We start from the raw sequence: 22,217 nt of genomic DNA, 5'->3' as shown, positions 1-22,217 counted from the left end.
TTATTCTGTTTTGCAGATAAGATTGCCTGGATTTGGAGCAAGATGCAGTTGAGACGACAGCACACCCTCGTGCAGGAACTGTTGGACTCACTCTTGTATGGTTCCATTTTCTTCTCTGTGAGGGCAGACCAGATGAAGAGCTCATTTAAATCAAGATTGGATTTTTTTCTAAAATAGATGCTCTAAGGATTATTTTCAGGAAGTTCTATGACCTGTGCTGTACAGGAGGTCAGACTAGATGATCGCAATGGTCCCTTCTGGCCTTGGGATCTATGAAGCTATGTGCCCCATAGCTCTCTTCTCTGAAGTACTGCAGAGTTCCATTTTGTCACTCCTCCAACATGTATGTGATGCTTTTAAGGGGGGGATGATAATGAGGTAGCGTGGACTAAGGTGATTCCAGTATCTGGAGCAAACTCAGGGATAGGCTCTTTGGCTGCTAAGGACATGAGCCTTACACAGTGCAAAATGGCCTTAAAACAGCTGGTGATTCCTCACAGAAAATTCCCCATGTATGGGGAATCTTCACTGATGCAGGGCTGCTGGAGATAGTGTAGACACCTCCTACACCAGCTGCTCCCCCTCAGTGCAAGAGGGAGGTGGGAGAACGATGGAGCTCAGCTCCATTATACCTGATTCTCCCCTAGTGTAAGAGGCCTTATACCAGCAGCATAATTTAGAGGACAACTCCACTTGGGCAGCACTGAACAGTGAGCCACAACTAGGCTGCACCCATGGCTGTGCTCAGACATAGCGGAGAATAAAGGCTTCTGTCTCTGCTTTACTGGATCTGGTTGGTGTGGTTGACCAGTTTATCCAGTGACATGCTGGGATTCGGATTTTGATGAGAGTGAACAGCCCTCTGGATTTGGATGGATTATGATGGTAGGCTGGGGAAAATAGCCAGAAGAAATATCTGTAGTAATACCAGCTCCCTCAGTTAAGGTACCTTGCCCACTTTTCTTTCTCCAGGTTCATAACTTGGCGTTTCATTGGATGAGGGAGCTGTTTCTGAAGGTCAAGATAGACGTATGGGCCAAATGGTGTTTTAATAATCTGAACATGGCCTTTTCTTTTGAAATTAACACTTAACACAGTGGCTTCACACTACTGTCATCTTGAGATCGGATTGCTGCAAAGGACTATGTGGTGCTGCTCCTTATATCAATTGGAAATTTCAGCTGGTGAATATGGTGGTGGCCTCTCTGTTGAGTGGTGGTTCTTGCATGGAGCATGTAACACTTGTGCTTCATCACTTTCACTTCCCCTTCATTTGGGAGAGTCTATTTAAGATGCTAGTTCTGATCTATCAAACCATAAATGGTTTGGGGTGCTGGGTACTTCAAAGACTACCTCTCTGTCCATGTGGGATACTAAACAGCTGATTAAGGGCTTTATCAGTGAGGAATCCTTCAACTTTGCAATTTGCTTCTTAAACTGGTACACCGGAGCCTGAATTTGTTGACCTTCAGGTCATGTCACAATGTCTATCTGTTTTCCAATGCTTTTCCTGAGGGGGAGGGCTAAGTGGTTGATGGATACTGTCAGTTATGTGGGATCTGAGAGGGGTTTTACTCTTTGAGGTCTACAATATAGATGAAAAGCATTATATAAATGCAAAGTATTGTTATTATTACTCTATAAATTCTTAATAGTCTCTCTTTTTCAAACCTTTATGAAGTAGGTTTTTGAGAATGGCAGAGCTAGCTGTGTCTTCTGATGCCCTTCATAGTATTGACCCCACATTCACTATCCTTTCTTTGAAAAATGTTTTAGTCAGTTTGCTTTTCTTTTTCCTGATGTTTCCAATTTTTGTTTGTGCATCCCCAGCGTCCAGACTTTTCACAATAGTTCAAAGAACTTTGTCTATTTAGCATCTTGAAAATTCACTCAAAGTCCCGTTAATCTTTTCTTCAAGCAAAGAGAATTGCAATTTTCCATTCCCCATAAATTAAACATCCTTTCCATGGGGGTCAATCCTGCTACATTTTGCCTCTGCAGGAGGTGGGGAAATTACTTACATGAGTTCTTCCCAAAAGTAACTCCACATCTCCAGACACACAGCACAACTTGCCTTATCTTCCCAAGGCAGCATGACCTTTTCTCTTACAGGTCTGCCTGCTGTGCAGCTAGCATCTGCAGCCAGAAGGTCACCTACATTCTTTGCTGGACCTTGTATTTTATTATTTTTGTTGCCAGTTTTTGTACTACTTGTATCTACTTAGTTTCCCTTCTGTGGTACTGAATGCTGTCCACAATTGGGCATACTTGTTTAAATGTACTTTAACAGGTCATTTATGAAGTGCTAGGATTATTTTTTAAGGGTTTGTGTTCAATGCCTCTGCTTACTCTGGTTTGTCATTTTGACACTAACCCGACATTGTGCTGTTAACAGCTTCTCTGTTTTTGCTGAATTTTTGCAGTGATTTTGGCACGGAGAAATGTTCATTAATTTCCCCCCCAGCTATTCATAGTCTGTTACTGCCTGGATGAACACTAGCATTACTAAACAATAACACAGCCCTAGCAGGCAACGGTTTTAATCTCAGAGAATTTCAGTTTTATGGCACAAAACCCAAAAAACAATCACTTTCTTAAAATGTCTGAAGTCATCCATGCACTGGGATGCACTCTATACAACACAGATGTGGTATTTGTTTTGATGTGCTTGAAGCAACATGGTTTCAAAGATTTGCCAACCACCAATAATTTAAGCATATGAAACCCACATGCCAGCACAGTAAGATTTTTTTTTCCTCCTCACCCAGAGGCAATTTTCTCAGTAGTTGTAGCCAGTGTTTCTTTTGGGATGGTTTCCAAAAGATTATCTCTCACTGGTATTGTAAATTTACTCTGGCTGGTGTCCCATATTAAATTAACCAACCACTGTCTAAATGGATCTATTGATTCCATAGCAGATGATTATCTCATCAGCAAAGAGATCTATCAAAACATGTCAGTTTCTGATTCTGCTCAACCAAACCACACCAGCCAAAAATGGAACCTCACCATATAAAATCATCCCTGCTTTGAACAGCTGACAGGTTTTACACTACCAGACAATATGCTGACAATAGCTTTGTTCAAGGCTTCATCACAGCAGCGTTTCAGTTTCCTTTATTCTTATTTGGACCATACAGAACTCACCCATCCCAGCCAAGTACCTTTGTTTTTGTTCTCTTTGGGCACAATCATACGGGCGTCATGAAGAATTTTTTATTTTTATATTATATTGTACAATGGGCTAGCTCCATTGTGGGGATGTAGTGTTTCATCATCTTCTGAGGCATCACCTTTTAGATTATATGAATCAGTTGGTCTCATCCACTGTTTGACAATTCTGTGTTCTGATGTCAACTTTGAACCAAAGCCTTATTAATATTACGGTATGTCTTTTCTTCATCTCTGCAACCACTTTTTAAATCTGGTTACATTTGCCTTAACTATGGAATTTTGATCCTGATGAAAGTAGTTGATACACGATTCTGTACAGTATATCACTCTGATTTTAAGCTTTCCTTTGGTTACTTTTTTGGTCAAGGATTGATATGGGCCTATTACAACAGCATTTATTAGATAAATAATATTCTCCCCTCAAGAAAAATTGCAGTATATAGTTACGAGTGTTTTAGGAAAAGGAGCTTATGTGATTCTAGGGTAAGCATCCATAGGTGCCTCAGATAGCTATCCACAAACATGCAGAGAGGAATGGAAGGAATTTTAAATACAGAAAATGGTGAAAATCTCCTAGATTTAAAAACATTCTTAAGCAGTCCAAGTTCCAGCAGAAGAATAGTTGGCACCATGATTCATGAGAAGTTGAGAAAATAGGCTGGTTTTAAGAACTTTTCATTTCATATAGTTCATGAATATTATAGCTGCTAAAGTATATAGAGCTAAATCCAGCAGGCAGCTGAATACTGTTGAAGGAGGTGCATAGAGGCAAAGCGCTAAGCCCTGGCAACCCAGCTTTTGCTCAGCAGCCTTGGAGAGAGAATTCTGGGTAAAGAGAAAAAATATGAACTGTGCTCAAATTCAGATAAGCTTCGACTTTCCAAAGGTGTTTTGCACCTGAGTCACACAGGCACTTTGGAAAATTCCACTGTACGTCCACACTGAAGGAACATGGGAGTAGGGGGACGGGAGTGTGTTGAGGGACCCAGGGCATAGCCAAGTACTAATAGTCTAAGTGCAATCCTGTACATGGAAATGATAGCCCTGATCCAGCAAGAAGCCTGTGTCTAATTCTAAGTATATGAACAGTCCCACCGAATCTAGATAAGGGCTTATGTACAAGAAGAAAGCCAAGGAAAGTGTGGGCCCCTTACTGAATGAGGGAGGCAACCTAGTGACAGAGGATGTGGAAAAAGCTAATGTACTCAATGCTTTTTTTGCCTCTGTTTTCACTAACAAGGTCAGCTCCCAGACTGCTGCGCTGGGCATCGCAAAATGGGGAAGAGATGGCCAGCCCTCTGTGGATATAGAGGTGGTTAGGGACTATTTAGAAAAGCTGGACGTGCACAAGTCCATGGGGCCGGACGAGTTGCATCCGAGAGTGCTGAAGGAATTGGCGACTGTGATTGCAGAGCCATTGGCCATTATCTTTGAAAACTCGTGGCGAACGGGGGAAGTCCCGGATGACTGGAAAAAGGCTAACGTAGTGCCAATCTTTAAAAAAGGGAAGAAGGAGGATCCTGGGAACTACAGGCCAGTCAGCCTCACCTCAGTCCCTGGAAAAATCATGGAGCAGGTCCTCAAAGAATCAATCCTGAAGCACTTGCATGAGAGGAAAGTGATCAGGAACAGCCAGCATGGATTCACCAAGGGAAGGTCATGCCTGACTAATCTAATCGCCTTTTATGATGAGATTACTGGTTCTGTGGATGAAGGGAAAGCAGTGGATGTATTGTTTCTTGACTTTAGCAAAGCTTTTGACACGGTCTCCCACAGTATTCTTGTCAGCAAGTTAAGGAAGTATGGGCTGGAAGAATGCACTATAAGGTGGGTAGAAAGCTGGCTAGATTGTCGGGCTCAACGGGTAGTTATCAATGGCTCCATGTCTAGTTGGCAGCCGGTATCAAGTGGAGTGCCCCAAGGGTCGGTCCTGGGGCCGGTTTTGTTCAATATCTTCATAAATGATCTAGAGGATGGTGTGGATTGCACTCTCAGCAAATTTGCGGATGATACTAAACTGGGAGGAGTGGTAGATACGCTGGAGAGGAGGGATAGAATACAGAAGGACCTAGACAAATTGGAGGATTGGGCCAAAAGAAATCTGATGAGGTTCAATAAGGATAAGTGCAGGGTCCTGCACTTAGGACGGAAGAACCCAATGCACAGCTACAGACTAGGGACCGAATGGCTAGGCAGCAGTTCTGCGGAAAAGGACGTAGGGGTGACAGTGGACAAGAAGCTGGATATGAGTCAGCAGTGTGCCCTTGTTGCCAAGAAGGCCAATGGCATTTTGGGATGTATAAGTAGGGGCATAGCGAGCAGATCGAGGGACGTGATCATTCCCCTCTATTCGACATTGGTGAGGCCTCATCTGGAGTACTGTGTCCAGTTTTGGGCCCCACACTTCAAGAAGGATGTGGATAAATTGGAGAGAGTCCAGCGAAGGGCAACAAAAATGATTAGGGGTCTGGAACACATGACTTATGAGGAGAGGCTGAGGGAGCTGGGATTGTTTAGCCTGCAGAAGAGAAGAATGAGGGGGGATTTGATAGCTGCTTTCAACTACCTGAAAGGGGGTTCCAAAGAGGATGGCTCTAGACTGTTCTCAATGGTAGCAGATGACAGAACGAGGAGTAATGGTCTCAAGCTGCAGTGGGGGAGGTTTAGATTGGATATTAGGAAAAACTTTTTCACTAAGAGGGTGGTGAAACACTGGAATGCGTTACCTAGGGAGGTGGTAGAATCTCCTTCCTTAGAGGTTTTTAAGGTCAGGCTTGACAAAGCCCTGGCTGGGATGATTTAACTGGGAATTGGTCCTGCTTCGAGCAGGGGGTTGGACTAGATGACCTTCTGGGGTCCCTTCCAACCCTTATATTCTATGATTCTATGATACACAGCGAGCATTTTCACCATTTCAGGATAACCAGCTGGAGATCTTCTCCAGTTGAGTGTATGGAAAAGCTGACCTTAGAGGGACCGAGAGCAGAAGCTGTCATTTGCGGCAATCATGTAGATAGAAATGCTTGCTACAGCTCCCAAAAAGTCAGCAGCTCAGTGCCCCTTGATATATGGCAGGCAGATGTTCTTGCTGGACCATTAACCACACAGTGCCTGAGTCCCCGGCATATTTCATCTTACTGGATCATGAATAACAAAACACCATACTTAGAATCCCTCCAGGTGGCTGTGTCTTGCTCACGTTCAACCCTCTTGTGTACCCATGCAGGCTCAAGCTTGTGTTTAGCAGGGCTTACCCTGAGAAAGCTGTTCGCTGGAGAGTAATCCTTTTGATGCCTTGGCCAAAAGCTATAGTTCCATCAGCTTAAAAACAAAACAAAAAAACCAACCAAGAGAGCCAGCTGGAACCAGGGGACAGGAGAATAAAAAAAGGTGACAACCATTAAATTAGTACTTTTAATAAGATGGACTCCTCATGTAGTTTGTTAATTAACTAATTAAAGTTATGTTAAAAAAAACTTTTGGTAACATAGGCAGAGAATTTGCATGCTTTTATTTTGAGATTATTATATTTTCCCCATGTAGTATAACAACTTTGTTCACTTCAGTTGCAGGTTTATAAGTATATACTACGTAATCTTGGATGAAAAGGGGAGTCAATGAAGTTCATTTAAAAAAAAAAAGAAAGATAGGCAAAAAAGTAATAGGCAAGAGCAATAAACTAAGAGAAAAAATAATCAAATCATCATATGCCAAGTACAGCGCCTAACAAGGTTTGTGGCTGCCATTCCTCTGATCACTTTGCTTGTATATCCCCTTTCTTCCACCCATTGTATTGTCTGATTAGACTGTAAGGGTATGTCTGTACTGCAATACAACACTCAGGGCTTGCCCATGACAGCTGACTGGGGCTTGCAAGGGTCGGGCTGTAGGGCTATAAAACTGCAGTGTGGACATTTGGGCTCGGGCTGGAGCCCGGGCTGCCACCCTTTCCCCGTGTGGGGTCCCAGAGCTTGGGCACCTTTCCCCCTTGTGAGGTGCCAGAGCTTGGGCCCCAGCTCAAGCCTGAACAATTGCCAGAGACCCCGGGCTTTTTCCCCCACTTTCCTCTGCAGCATGGGGCACAGGACACTCACAAGTTTAAATTAGAGTAAAGGGTGGATTCTCTGTAACTTGAAGTCTTTAAAATCATGATTTGAGGACATCAGTAACTCAGCCAGAGGTTATGGGTCTATTACAAGAGTGAGTGGGCGAGGTTCTGTGGCCTGCTATAGGTGTTTCATTGCAGTGTAGAAGTACCCTAAAGCCCAGACAGATCTTCAAAGTTTTTTAGATGCCTAACCCCAATTGATTTCAAGATCTTTGGATAGGGACTGTTTCTTTTTACAATTTTTTGCATTATCCTGATTGGGGCTTTTGGGCACAACTGTAATACAAAACAAATTATTTCATCTGTTCCAATATACCACATATTTAGTGGTTGGGATTTTCAGTGTTCTTCTCTCTGAATTCAAAAACCAATATCCTATAATCATGTGAATTTTAAAAGTTCAGGAAGGAGGCAAGCAAAATGAAGGAATTCACTGGTGTGTCTTTGCTAACTATTATTATTATTATTATTATTAATACTGTGGAAGTGCTTGGAGGCATAGATCAGATAGGGCCCCCATTGTACTTGGCACTACACAAACATATAGTAAGTCCCTGTCCAGATGATCTTAGTCTAAAAGACAACTTAAAAACTTGTGTGTGTGTGTAAGAAAGGCTACGTTCTGCAGTCTGATGGGGAAAAAAAATGAAATAGGTGTATATTGGCATAGCAATGCTAGTAATGTGGGTAGCAGACCTGACTCCACTTGGTCACACAGCTATTAAGTTTCAGTAAACATTCATCTCTGAATCGCCCCCTGAGAAGAGACTTTGCTCATTTCAATCATAAATATGCACCCCCACCTATTACATCACCATCCAATTCTCTCCCATCTTTGCACAGATAATTTACCATCATTTACAAAATACACACAGCCCTTTCAAACTGCTTTTTAACTTAGTCAGCCAGCCAATGGTTTTGATATTTATAAACTGTTGAAGTAGTTCTGGGATCAAGCTGTTAGTGGTATATATATATATTTTTTTAAGATAGGTTGACTATCATCTGATATTAATAAATATAATATATATGCGCATGCATTAAGTGCCAAGAACATGAAGCACAATTATAATAGTGATATAGACTAAACTGTCCTATACCATAATTCTATTCACTTAAGCTAAGTATCCCATAACTCCTTGCATTTGCTGAAACAAGCATTTGCATAAGCAGATAGGAAACTTGTAAACATCAAGATTAATTTGGTCTATATCTTAGTACAAACTAGGGAGGTACCTTCATGGACCAGTACCTGGAAAGCTAGTATCCATAAGATAGATAAAAAAGGAACAGAACAACAAGTTAAGGAACTAGGACAAATGGATGGGTTGGATTTTAATGATGTGTAAACCTGTAAAATCATTGTTTAACTAATACCAGCTGAAATTGTAACTTTGGGGTGCACACCTTCTGCATAAGGCGAATCTAACATCGGTGCACAAGATGGCTTCTTGGAGACTGGCATTGCCCAGAACCTGTGTCCTGTACTATAGTAATAAACCTGACTGACACTGGTTATTTGGTCTCGAGTATATTTCATAACAAACCAAAGTATGGTCAAGCAATTGGCACTACAGTTTATCAATAGATATGATATATGATGTGCAGGTTTATTTTCAAATTGGGCCAAGTGACTTAAGCTGGACCTGTCTGAGCATTTAAAAAAAAAAAATCTTGATTCAGTGGCCAGTCCCATGAGCCATACCCCTGGTCCTCCTTCTGGGAGGATTCAGTCCCAAGAGCCCTCCACAGACTTGGGTATGACTGATAAGCTCTTCTGAAAGTTTTCCCAATTGCTCAAACATTTGAAAAGGAGTACTTGTGGCACCTTAGAGACTAACCAATTTATTTGAGCATAAGCTTTCGTGAGCTACAGCTCACTTCATCGGATGCATACTGTGGAAAGTACAGAAGATCTTTTTATACACACAAACCATGAAAAAAATCGGTGTTTAACACGGCTGTTACTCTGAAACCTGTCACTTTAGATAAGCTATTACCAGCAGGAGAGTGGGGTGGGGGGAGAGAGAGTGGGGTGGGGGGGTGTTTATCACTTTTGTAGTGGTAAACACCCATTTTTTCATGCTTTGTGTGTATAAAAAGATCTTCTGTACTTTCCAAAGTATGCATCCGATGAAGTGAGCTGTAGCTCACGAAAGCTTATGCTAAAATAAATTGGTTAGTCTCTAAGGTGCCACAAGTACTCCTTTTCTTTTTGCGAATACAGACTAACACGGCTGTTACTCTGAAACCTGTCAAACATTTGAGTTTGTCTGGAGTTCCCAGAAGGCGATTTTCACCCACACAACCTACAGAAGTTTTTCAAAGCACTTTACAGAAAATGGTTGAGAGAAATATAAAGCAAATATCTTAGACAGTGGTGAACCATTGCCAGTACACTTCACAAATAATTAGCTGGAAAAAACTAAAGGAAGACTACATATGAAGGCGTATATTTATCATCACTATGTTAACTGTCTCTTCATTGACTTGAATGAGTTTTGAATCAGGCCCTTAATCTGTAGTTTTCAGTTTACCCATTAAAATGAACTCAAACTGGTAAAATGCCAGATTACAAACTACATTCAATCAAAAGGCAATCTAATTAGGGACTTATTAACAGGAGTGATTCTGAAGCACCCTTAATTACATGGTGTGGAAAGTGAGGGAAACATTATTTTTTTAAAAATATCACATGCACCTCAGTTTACATGTGTGATATTATCCTGTCTGAGTGCAAGGAGTTAAATCAAAGGAAGCAGGAGAATGAAATGGGAAGCAAAACAATGGCAAAGTTAAGATACAGTCCAGAAAATACTATAGGCCCTTGAGAAACAATAGGGAAGCTATTAATTGGAGAATCCCTCCAGCCTGTCTCCAACTATGAGGGCAAATGTATTCTTCCCAGACCTGAGCCTAGGGAAGAGAACGGATTGAGTGGGCTGTCAGCTGCCCAGGAAGAAGAATGACAGGCACACAGAGAGACAGAAACTGCAGCAAGCAGGCTGTCATCCCAGCTTAGAGATGGGGGTAACTGGCTGAGAGGAACTCTCCAAAAGCTAATGAGAAAAAAGATTTAAAGCTTAGGTAAGGGGAAAATAGGTTTAGCGGCCTTTTTGTTTTTATCCATTGCTGTGTGCTATGTGCCTTTGGGTGAGTAAATAATGCTTTGATTTGCATATGCTGTTTTTGAGTCACTATATTCAGCTACTGCCACAGGCTCCTGCAGGAAAAGGGTTTCCAAATGCCAAACAGGGCCTCTTGTGTTAACATGGCTGGAAAACATGGGGGCTGTAGCCCAGAGATGCAGTCTTCCTGGACTGCAGGAAGCCAGGCCTGATACTGGAGAGGTGCACTCAAGAGGAGAAAGCAGAGCTCACTGTATAATCAGGAAACATGGTTTTAAAACAATTTAAGTCAAACAGAATTACTGCAACATACAGCTCTCAAAATAACTTGTAAAAAAAAAAAAATCTAGAAAGAGCATTTAAGCTTACTGCTTCACCAGTTTTTCCAAGGTTTCCTTGATCTCCTGGTTCTCCCTGTTAATGCAGAAAACAGATTATATAGTGGATTATAAATTTCGCTTCTTGCAGGAGGGTGTTTTACACTTCTCCATTTTCCCAAATTCCCTTTTTGTGTTTCATTTTCTATATAAAACCTAAGCAGTAAAATTATACAAATTAAACAAAACCAATGGTTTTGCCTGTATGATCAGGTATCCTTTGGTTCTCTTTTTAATCCCCCTCTTATATTCATATCTTCCTTTTGTCAAATGGAAATTAAATATAAATACACTATATAATTCTCTTTATTAGTTCATAACCACTTCTAAAAGCAAATGTTATTTGTAAATAGTTTGTGAACTTATTTATATCAATTTGACAATACACCATATGGGGCAATTATCTGCATAAAGTATAATAATATTACTCAGATATTTAACTCTTCGATTGCTTTTCCAAATTTGCACTGTTCCACATTTATGATGGTTTTGCGAGACACCCTACTCTATACAACAGTTGGAATAAAATTCTAAAAAACTCAGGTTACTCTTCCAAAATGCTACATTAGAAAGAGATAGGAGTATTAGAGAAGAAATTCTGCTCTCACTTATTACACTGTAAGTCTTGCAAATCCATAGAACTCCATGGAGTCATGGTGGATTTACACCGATGTATTTTACAGCAGAACTTTACAAGAGAATGTCACTGTATTAATTATCTTGCTAACACTACATAAGTGGCAGTATCAGCCCTTCTGTCCCATCAAATACTGATTTGAGGAGCACTTGCTGTTATGGTGGCTCAGCTGTGAGGCACTGGGCTTCCCTGCAGCTAGAGCATTGGTGTGCAAGTAGCTGCAGCATCCGTGCCATGGAAGTCCTTTAAATGCAAAGTGACTGAGCTCACACCAGCCTTCCCCTGCATATACTCCAATCCTCTCCTTTCTTCCTGTCTCCACACCCCCATGTCCCCAACATTCATACTAACCCTCCTCAAATTGCCACTTATCTTCCCCTCTGAGCCATATGGAGGGACAGCAGGTGCCATCCATGTTCCCCAATCCTGTTGGGAGTATTCTTTGTTCTCCCAACTGAGGAGCCTGCAAGTAAGCAGATTCACTGGCTAGATGTAGGTCAATGAGTGGCCTCCTCTCAGGTGCCCCTCGTGGCCACAGGGCCACTCTGCAAATGGTCCTACACCTCAGTTTTCCTCTTGAATGCACAGTAAGTCCAATACAAGTATGTCCTCAAGTCCATCACAGTTTGTTAACCAAAACACAGTGCAAACATCCCAAGTCACACAACATAGTTCACATCATCCCTGTTCATGTAATCTTAAAAACCCAGCTTCTTTCTCACCATCCCAGTGTCTTCCAATAGACCCAGACTCTTTATTAGTTGTTCTCTGTCCCACCACCAGGACTGCCACCTGAGCCCTTCCTTCTGGGGCACAATTCCCCTCTTCCCAGTGGCAACTCCCACAGTCTCTCCGCTGAAAGCCTCATCTGATTCCTCTGGGACCCAGCTCCCTAGCAAGGAGATGCCAGCATCAGCAGGTAAGGCCCTCTGCTGCTCCCCTCCCTTCAGCCCTCTGGATCCAGCAAGCATCTCCATCTGCTGCTCCTTCCCTCTCCAATCCTGGCTTGGGGAAACCTCCCAGCAAAGCCCTTGCTGCTCTCCTGCTTTCAGTCCTCTCCTAGGAATTATTCTTCCTGACTGAACCAGTCTTCTCTAACCCCCTTAACTCACTCTCAGGCCTCTTATGTTTCCCAGATGGTGCCTTGCCCTCCTAATTGGCCCAAAAAGGGAGCAGCTGTACTGGAACAGGAGCGTTGAGCCCAATTTCCTTTAGTCGTATTGGAAACCCTGTTACAATGTATCTCTCTCGCACAAGCACATACGTACGTCTGAGGGCACTCTAACCAGGGGTGCTCGAACAATTTTTATAGTAGGGGGAGCTGTTGATGGAAACCATGTATTTGGTGTTTGTTATTACTAACTACTTCAAGGGAGGGTGTGCGGCAGCACCCCCAGTTCCAGCACCACTGACTCGAACTATATTCCATTTTCATATATAAAACCCAGCAGTATTACCTTCAAGCCTTCTGATCCAGGTTCACCTGCATACCCTTTCCGACCTGGCCTTCCCTAAAATAATAAATAAAATTAAAGATTTCTAATATTTGACTTTTACAAAAAATATATCTCCATTTCCTAATTTCTCTATTTATCAAAGGGTCTCTCTCAAAGAGATTTCATTAACTGTATTAAATGTTTAAATATAATATACTGTCTACTAACTTTATTGTACCGTGCATTTTACAGCCACTTTTCTGAAAATATACTACTGAATATAAAAGAAAATACAGTACAATCAACAAAACGTGTATCAACTTTTACCACAGCCAATGGTTTATTAGAGAAAATTCATCAAAACCCAAGGATGTAACATCCACTTCAATTTCAGTTATAAGAGACCATTGAGGTGGCAAAGAACAGAAAGGAGCTAATTCACTGCTGTCATAACACCACTGAAGCAGGGGGAGTAACACTGCCAGAGAATTTAATGATAGGTGTTCCAACTCTCTTTTCTCTATCAGACAGAATCAGCTCAAATTTCTTCTCTCCTTTGCTCAGAAGGAGTATTGTATATTTCAGCTCCTGAGTTGTTTTACCTTTGGTTCGATGATTATGCTTGTTGACAAATCTTGCTGCTATGATAACTACTTAATTGTAGCATATTGTTAGCTGAGGAGAAGTATGGTACCATTAATCAGACTGAGAGACCACAGATGAGGAGGCCTTTAGAAGCCTTTTACTGTGACCCGCTCAAGCTGCTGCCACTTGCACAAAACAAAAAGGCACAGAAAGACAAAAAGGGGATTCTTCTTCTGAATTTGCACTTGGCTATTTGTAAAACTTTAATTGTGCCAAGGGCAGTCTTATTTTTACTGTGCCATTTATTTTTTTTTCAAATATGTTTTATTTCCTCCTCAGAATAACTTGCAGCCTAGAAATCTTAGCCCAGCACAGTCACATAACTGCAGTGACACGTTAGTCTCCCTAAGCGATGGCAGCTTTATTTACCACACTTCTGTTGAATGTCCCCAAATTTCAATTAAGACTGTTTATCCAAATGTAAAGGTTTTCAGAACAATTGTATTTTGAAAGGACCTTCTTGTTTTTCTAGAAATACACCGTGATACTGCAAAAGTACAGTACGTTACTGCAAATTATGGAGATAACATGGCATATGCTGAGGATTATATCATTATCAACTTGGGACTGCAAAATGCCGAACACAATTACCCATGTCATTTGCAGTTAGCAGCTGCAAGTAAAATACATCGTGGAGCTCCTTGGTGCACAGTGAAAGCATGGCTGCTGCACAAGCGTGTACAGGGTGGGTACTCTGTAGACCAATGTGTGTGTGCAGGAGGTAGATACTGAAGTCTTCCTCCTGGCTGACTCCTTTGGGGTGGCTAGTCTCATCCTGTCCCTGTGCTCAGGGGAGCACAAACACTATAACTGTGCCCAGTACCTAATGGATGCAAACTATGTCTGAGAAGCTTGCAGTCCAAACACTCAAAACAAATATATACTAGGAGAATGGTGATGCTATACATCAGGGTGGGCAAACTTTTCGGCCTGAGAGCCACATTGGGGTTGCAAAACTGTATGGAGGGCCGGGTAGGGAAGGCTGTGCCTCCCCAAACAGCCTGGCCCTGCCCCCATCTGTCCCCTTCCACTTCCCACGCCCTGACTGCCCCCCTCAGAACTCCCAATCCACTCAACCCCCCTGCTCCTTTTCCCCTGACCGCCCCCTCCTGGGACCCCCTGCCTCATACCACCCCACCCGGGACCCCACCCTCATCCAACCCCCCCTTCTCCTTGTCCCCTGACTGGCCCGACCCCTATTCACACCCCCACCCCCGGACAGGCCCCCCCCCAGACCTCCCACGCCGATCCAACCCCCCCGTTCCTTGTCCCGACTGCCCCCCCCCGAACCTCAGCCCCATCCAACCATCCCTGCTCCCTGTCCCCTGACTGGCCCGACCCCTATCCACACCCCCACCCCCTGACAGGTCCCCCAGACCTTCCACACCGATCCAACTGCCCCCTGCTCCCTGTCTCCCCCCCAAGACCCCTCCAGCCCTGGCCCCTTACCATGCTGCTCAGAGTAGCATGTCTGGCAGCTGCGCCGCCTGGCTGGAGCCAGACACGCTGCTATGCTGCCCTGCAGGAGCGTGCTGCTCCGCTGCCCAGAGCGCTGCCCATGCGGCAGTGTAGCTGTGGGGCGGGGGGACAGCAGGGGAGGGGCCGGGAGCTAGCCTCCCCAGCCAGGAGCTCAAGGGCCAGACAGGACGGTCCCGTGGGCTGGATGTGGCCCGCGGGCTGTAGTTTGCCCACCTCTGCTTTACATAATGGACTCCTCTTAAAGGCTGATTGACAATACCACTGTAGGTGAAAAGCCTTAAAAGGGAAACTACAGGTATTGTACAGATACTTGACGTTCTCCTTAGCAGGAATTTTCAGTCTTTTGAGCATAACAGCTGCAACAGACGGAATGATTGTGATTATAGGATCAATAGTCTGCACTGGGACCTTTATTTACAGTATACCCATCAAAATCAGGGCAAAGTACAATCAAAGCAATGGGCACTAAGCTACCTACTTATTTCTCAGGGCAAGGGCACAATCTAGGTCTTGGGTTCTGTTACCTTGATTTCTCAGTGACTGTATCTATCTCTCAGTGCCAATGTCTGGGCATGTTCCCTGACTATCTGAGCAGTTTCTGTATGTTTTGAGACTATATATTCTTACTAAGTTCCCATGATACACACTTTAATCCCATTTTTTTCTGGCAGCCACAATAACCCTAAAAGCATTCCATTTTGTTACACAAGTTTCAACAAGTCCGGACAGACAAGTGCTTTGGTAATATTCTTTAGTTGTTATAAATGGGTTAAATACAACCCAGGGTAGCAGTGCTGCCAGAGAGGAGGCAGTTACTGAAGTCAACCCATTTGAAACACTCTTTGGCTGGCACCTTCCATGTGCTGAAGTTGCAGTTCCAGTTTATGATCAGCAGGCCCAGTGCCATCTTAACATGAGGACACAAGTGCAGGTGGAGAAGAGACCATATGGGAGCATCAAATGAGTTATTTGAGGGCATGATTCCAAGTCAGAAGTACTGAAACTGTATCTCATATCTCATTCTTACAAACTCTGCGTTAAGGGCTATGCTGTCACTACCATGCTCAGTGTTGGTTCAACCTTTCCACATTGGATCTAGTTACGTGGGAGTGGAATGGAGAGAGGTATGGTAATAAAGCCTAGGGCTTTGCGAAGAGTGTCGGCAGAACCGGAGAAAAGCATGGTTTGCAGGAAAGTCACATTTCTATACATGGGTCAATGATGCGAGGGCTATAAGTGATGGGTTTCTACAGACTATTGCATGCACAGGGGCTGTGAAACTATTCTGTTGGAAACAGACCTGTGTTATTTACATCCACTAGCTGACAATATATAATAGTTTTACTTGGAATTCCCATGAGAAAAATCTAACCTTCTAAAATGTAATGATATACCACTAAATATTTATCATTCATTTCTACAGATTGTGAAGCAGTTTCTGCAACCCTTCTATTGTGCAGCACTTACTCCTCATTAAAGTAAATGGGACTAGTTCTATAAGTGTTACGCAACCTAAGTAAGGGTCGAAGAATCTGGCTTTATAGGATAATTGGTGTCATGTGATAAATTAATTAAGGGGCACTTAAAGTTAGGATTTATATGGCTCAGCTACAGGAGTTAGTTTATTGCAAATTTGCCATGCTAGCCAAGAACAATTTACAGTCTATATTATAATTGCAAAGAATAACCCTGAAATCCATGCCTATTGTTTCGAGTTGCTCAATAAATCTGAATATGTAAAACTTAAATTGGAGGAAAACATACTTTTGAGTGATTGATTTAATAGTTCACTTGCTCTTGGAAACTGCAGTTATGAGGTTAATAGTCTACCTTATGTTTTACTTTCTGGACTTTGTTGTGCCAACCTGTATTACATTGTCGCCTCTTCATATTAGCAAGTAAGTTTTCATACACAGAATCTCACTTACAATTTCTTCAGGGGAAAAATGGTTGGAGCTTGCTCTGAATCATCTCATTGGATGAATCGGTATTAAAGTATCCACACCACATACACACATTTCACAAAGTAACAGAATTTAGCAGGTTCCCGTGTAATTATTCCCCCCCTCCCCCCCCATATTTCCTTTCCAATCATTGTTAATTGCCAAGATATTTTGGGTCCAGTTCAGATTAAACATGTACAACTGTGTGAAAGTCTCTTGGTCAAATTTCCCAACTACATAAATGGCTGTACAGGTCACACATCAGATGAAAATTGATCATAAAATGTGTGCAAGTGGATGTAAGTGGGAAAGTAATGTAAAACTGAACACAGATTTTTTCAAGAAAACATAAGATGTAAGATAAAGTAAGGGTGGCCTCTCCTAATCCTACATCATTCTTCGAAAAGGAACTTTAATGAAGTAAAAAAACCTAAGGAAAATTATTTTTTTCTTAATGAATGAATGGAATGTGCCAAGCCCCCCTTCAGGGAAGAGAAATCAAGTGCACCCCTTTCACCCTCAAAATGGCCTATCCATTTTAATTTCTACATTCTACATGTTGCCCTCCTAACCCTGGCTAGTCCTTCACATGACCATACCCCACAGAAGGACATGCACCACACTTTGGGATATGCTGCTACAACAGAATGATTTTAAATGCTCAGGGAACTTTGCTGGGACATTCTACACCCTCCTAGGAGGAACTGGTTGACAGGCTAATATATCATTTCACAGATTATTTGTGGCTTTTTCTCTTCATCTGTCTTTCACATTGGTAATCAGGGAATATCCAGCAATATACTGTTTAAATTCATTCTAATGTTCTGAAAGTTTCAAATCAGTGACTAAATGGCAAGTTAATCCATTTTCCCCTCCAATAATAACAAGGTACAAAACCCATAACCAGCTGATTGACTGACCTACAGTGACATAGTGACAGTCTGGATAAACTTTATGACTGTTTGTTAACTGTAATTAAATTGAATATGCAGAGGCATCTCTTGCATGTGGCATCTATTGTATTTTCACAAGCAAAATAAGCTAAAATGAAAATCAGAATATGCTACTCTACATAGAGTATAAGAACACATAAAAGAACAATCCAGGCATTTGTCACTGAGCTAGTATGAGAGGGAAGGTTTTGGTAAGCGGTGAGCCTGGCAGCTGGATTTTACTTGGAGTTGGCAGTTCAAAAATCTCTCTTTATAATTAGCCAAAGGGAAACACCTAGAACTTTAGATTTGGATCTGGATGTTGAATCCTGGAGTTCAGCAAGGAGAGATCCTGTGTTTTGGTTCTACCTGTTTAAGATATATGGGAATTCCAATCCAGACCTAAATTTGGGATCTGCAATCTGGGTTCAGGTTCATCTCATTCATTCAATAGCTGGTACTGGAATTTGTTTGGGGCACTTGTCATTGTGAAGATTTGGTCCCAAGTTGATCTTGTAGATTTGTAGAGGGGATCTTTGCACATGCCTAAGACTGGCCATGACACTAATGTCTTTCACCTGTAGATAATAGGGGCATATTAGATATAAAAAATAGATGAGATATTGAAGAAGGGCATAAAAAAATTCTGAGTTTGGCCATTGACATCAATGGGAGGAGGATCATAACTGTAATCCCTTTGTTTCTTTAGTATGGTAAATTCTCTAATAACATTAGCTTTCATAATGTGTTTTGAAAACTCTGTTCATGAAACTTGGAACCAAACACTGTGAAAAGCAAGACATGTAAATAGCTTGTTGATTTGGATCTGAACAAGCATCCAGGCTTGTTCAACCATATTTGGGGTACATTTGATCGAGGCCCATCCTCACTCCCATGTAACCATCCAATCTCCCCCAACCCATTTTATGAGAAGAGGTGCAGAGGCAAGGGTAGGCAGGAGTGGGGGAAGTGTGGGGAAGGAGAAGGGATCCAGGGGTAGGAATAGGAAGAAGTAAGCTGGCAAGAGGTCCTGAGACAGCCTCAGGCAGAGGAAACAGAAGTATCCAGGCCACAGTAGCTGGGTCCCTGAAGCAAGGGGAAAAGCTGGCAGTTGAAACACACAGAGAGAATCCTGACCTCCTACCCACCCCAAAATCCCTGATTCTCTTGCTCTTTTGTCTCGGCAAGGAATGTGGGCTAGCGATCTGCTCCAAAATATCTGAGGTGAGCCACGGGGTTGAAATCTTCAGTGTTCATGAAGCATATATTGTCCATGCATTCTTCTCTCAAAATTGTTTGTCATTGTAGAGAAATTAGTGCAGGGGTGGCCAACTTGTGGCTCCAGAGCCACATGCAGCTCTTCAGAAGTTAATATGTGGCTCCTTGTATAGTCACTGACTCTGGGGCTGGAGCTACAGGTGCCAATTTTCCAATGTGCCGGGTGGTGCTCACTGCTCAACCCCTGGCTCTGCCACAGGCCCTGCCCCCTCCACCCCTTCCCGCGCCCTTCCCTGAGCCTGCCATGCCCTCGCTCCTCCCCCTTCTCCCCCAGAGTCTCCTGCACGCCATGAAACAGCTGATCGGGAGGCGCAGGGAGGGAGGGGGAGGAGCCGATTGGCGGGGCTGTTGGTGGGTGGGAGACGCTGGGAGCGGATGGTGGGAGCTGCTGGGGGTCTATTGACATATTACTGTGGCTCTGTGGCAATGTACATAGGTAAATTCTGGCTCCTTCTTAGGCTCAGGTTGGCCACCCCTGAATTAGTGAATCATTAGTAGGGTTACATGTTTGTCATGGTGAGGAAAATGTCACAGGTAATGTGACTTTTCTGTTTGTCTGTGACTTTTCAAATTTGAATGAGGGAACTCGTACTAGCACTCTGGCCTGTTGGCCATACCTGAGTGTTGCCGTTACCCCACATACCAGGTTGCAATGCCTAGCGTGGGGAGCCAGGCCCAGCCCCTCCAGACAGCAGCTGCCACTGTGGGGTGAGTGTGGGACACACTCTATCTCCAGCCTTGCCTCCACCCTGCTGGGGCCTCCCCTCCTCACCAGGCTGGGATTAGGGTTGCGGTGAAGGGGTGGAGGATGCTGCTGGAGGTAGCCTGTGCCCTCTCAGTGGCAAGAGGAGGAGGAGGACGACTATGTCCTATGATTTTAGAGAGGTATAGTTCGATTCCATTTGTTACAACTTTTTTTTTTAAATAAAAAATCACGGCTCAGTCACTATATGTTTAGTACAAATAATCACTTTTCTGGAAAAATGGTGTGTAAATTCCTTTACACACCACTTTCCTCTAAATTCATGCCTTTAACTAAATTAACCATGACTGCTCTGTGGTTTTTGATAAAAGCTGTTGTGACAAATTTGCAGCTCTAGTCATTAGAGCTTCTGATTTTTCAATTTTCTATCAGGAAAATTAAAACAAAATACTTCATTCCGAGTCAAGTTGGCCTGAATCAAAAAATTTCAGTTTCTTGAACCAAATCAAAATATTTCCTTTTGGGTCAGTTCGACATTTCTCTGTGGCTGACAGAGCTTTAGGGTTGCCAGTTTTGGTTGGATGTATTCCTGGAGGTTTCATCATCTTGGAGACTCCAGGTTAATCTTGGAGGGCTGGCAACCCCACAGAGCTTCTGCAGTGCCTCATACTCCCATGGCTGGAATGCATCTCCTATGATGCATTGCAGTCTCTCCTTTGTCTGAAATGCCACAGTGCATCGTGGAAGCTGTAGTCAGTTCCCAGAGCTCACTCCATAAGAGAGAATGTGAGTATGAAGTATGCAAACTACAATTCTCATGAAGCACTGCAGCAGCTCAGGCAGATGCAATTCAATATCAAACCCTGCCTCAACAAAACATTTCAACATTTACTAAACAAAATTTTTCCCAAATTTTTGTTCTGTGAATTTTTTTTGATATTTTGAATTTTCAGCCCAATTCAGGATGAAAATAAATGTTGAAATATCTGAATGTCCAAGGTTGACTGGTATTCTAATTTCTGACCAGCTCAATAAATAGGCAAGAAAGGCAAAGGACGGGAGAAGGGAAGTAGTATTATACCCATTTTACAGATAAGCAACTGAGGCACAGAGAGATTAAGATCACACTGGAAATCTATGGCACAACCAGAAAATGAAAGCAGATCACTTGAGACTCAGTCCAGTGGCTTAACTACAAGACCATCCTTCCTTTCCATTGAGACCTGTGCTTTGAGTTGATTTGTTTAATTTGCTTTAGACAAAGTTCTGCTACGTTACCCTGCACTCTATTGTAAATTATTATCCAGCACTTATATTTTCAAGTTTAATTATTTCTTGTGTAAATGAGTTTAGAGCCTAATGGATTTTAACAGCTAAAAAATAAATAAGAGACTCAAAGTGTGATTGTATAAAGTCTATAAAGAGACTGTAAAACTGGCATTGTGCAGTTCCATCTTTATTGCTGTCAGTGACTCCATATCAAATGTGATTAGTTTACAATTAAAAGATGATTTCTCTAATAGCCAGCCCTGAAAATGCACACTGAGATCTGAGAACTGAGTTGTGTTCTTTTCTTCTCATGCATCATTGCCAGTAATAAAGGTTCTGTAAGCCAAATTAGACCTTCAGATACACCTGTGAAACGCCATTTCTTCACTAGGGTTGGACAGATGCAAGTGCCTAGAATTTAGTAAACAATTCTGATAATGAGGGACATAATCCAGCTTTCTTTATCAGCTGTGTTGACTCTGTGGGGCTAATAGGAGTAATGCAACCAATAAAAACTTTTTTGACGCTAAAGTGAACAGATCTGACTCAGAATACACACAGGAAGGAGACCCATTTTTACACAGTCATTTTTCAGAGTAGACTCATCCTTTAAACAATACTTTTTGTTAACTATAGTAATTTGTGTTTGTAGTAGTAATGTGACTCATACTTACTCTTGGTCCAACTCCTCCAACAAGTCCAACTGGTCCTTCTTCTCCCTGAAAAAACAATCAGGACTTGGAATAACTTTTTTGATACTGTATTTAGTTTTAAAACCTGAAAAGAACTATATTCACTTATATTAAAATCTTAAATTTGCATAGTGAATGGACATAGGTAGATATCTTTACTGTTAGGATCTAGGTTTGCACTATACAGGAAAGGGTCTAAAACTGACCTCATCTCAGCCACGATCTGTCAGAAATCCATGTTTTACAAAACCATCAAACACAATCTGCTTAAGAAAAGCCCACAAACAGAGCTGCTCAAACATTTTCACAATTTTTGACCAGCTGTACTGAGAAGACAATGGGGTTTCACAGATGTATCTGAGGGTCTAATTTGGCATAGATATGCATTTGTCTCTCATGGAGTCTAGTACTCTGAC

The 22,217-nt window shown here is 42.4% G+C and overlaps 1 protein-coding gene across 7 annotated transcripts in view; it reads right to left on the bottom strand.

Annotated features, from left to right (window-relative positions):
- Window positions 1–22,217, bottom strand: part of COL24A1 (collagen type XXIV alpha 1 chain) — a 246,903-nt gene that overhangs the window by 100,657 nt on the left and 124,029 nt on the right. For all 7 annotated transcript variants that reach the window (XR_012669701.1, XM_075131667.1, XM_075131669.1 and 4 more), the window contains 3 exons: window positions 21,784–21,828; window positions 12,882–12,935; window positions 10,780–10,824 (listed from right to left, as the gene is read on the bottom strand). Coding sequence is in view for 6 of the 7 variants with exons in the window: in XM_075131667.1 (XP_074987768.1) it covers window positions 10,780–10,824; window positions 12,882–12,935; window positions 21,784–21,828 (144 nt within the window). In the remaining variant the exon portion in view is untranslated. The remainder of the gene's footprint in view (window positions 1–10,779; window positions 10,825–12,881; window positions 12,936–21,783; window positions 21,829–22,217) is intronic.

This window comes from Caretta caretta, chromosome 8, assembly GCF_965140235.1.
Source record: "Caretta caretta isolate rCarCar2 chromosome 8, rCarCar1.hap1, whole genome shotgun sequence".
Classification (NCBI taxonomy): domain Eukaryota; kingdom Metazoa; phylum Chordata; order Testudines; family Cheloniidae; genus Caretta; species Caretta caretta.
This window is presented reverse-complemented; position numbering and strand designations above follow the sequence as displayed.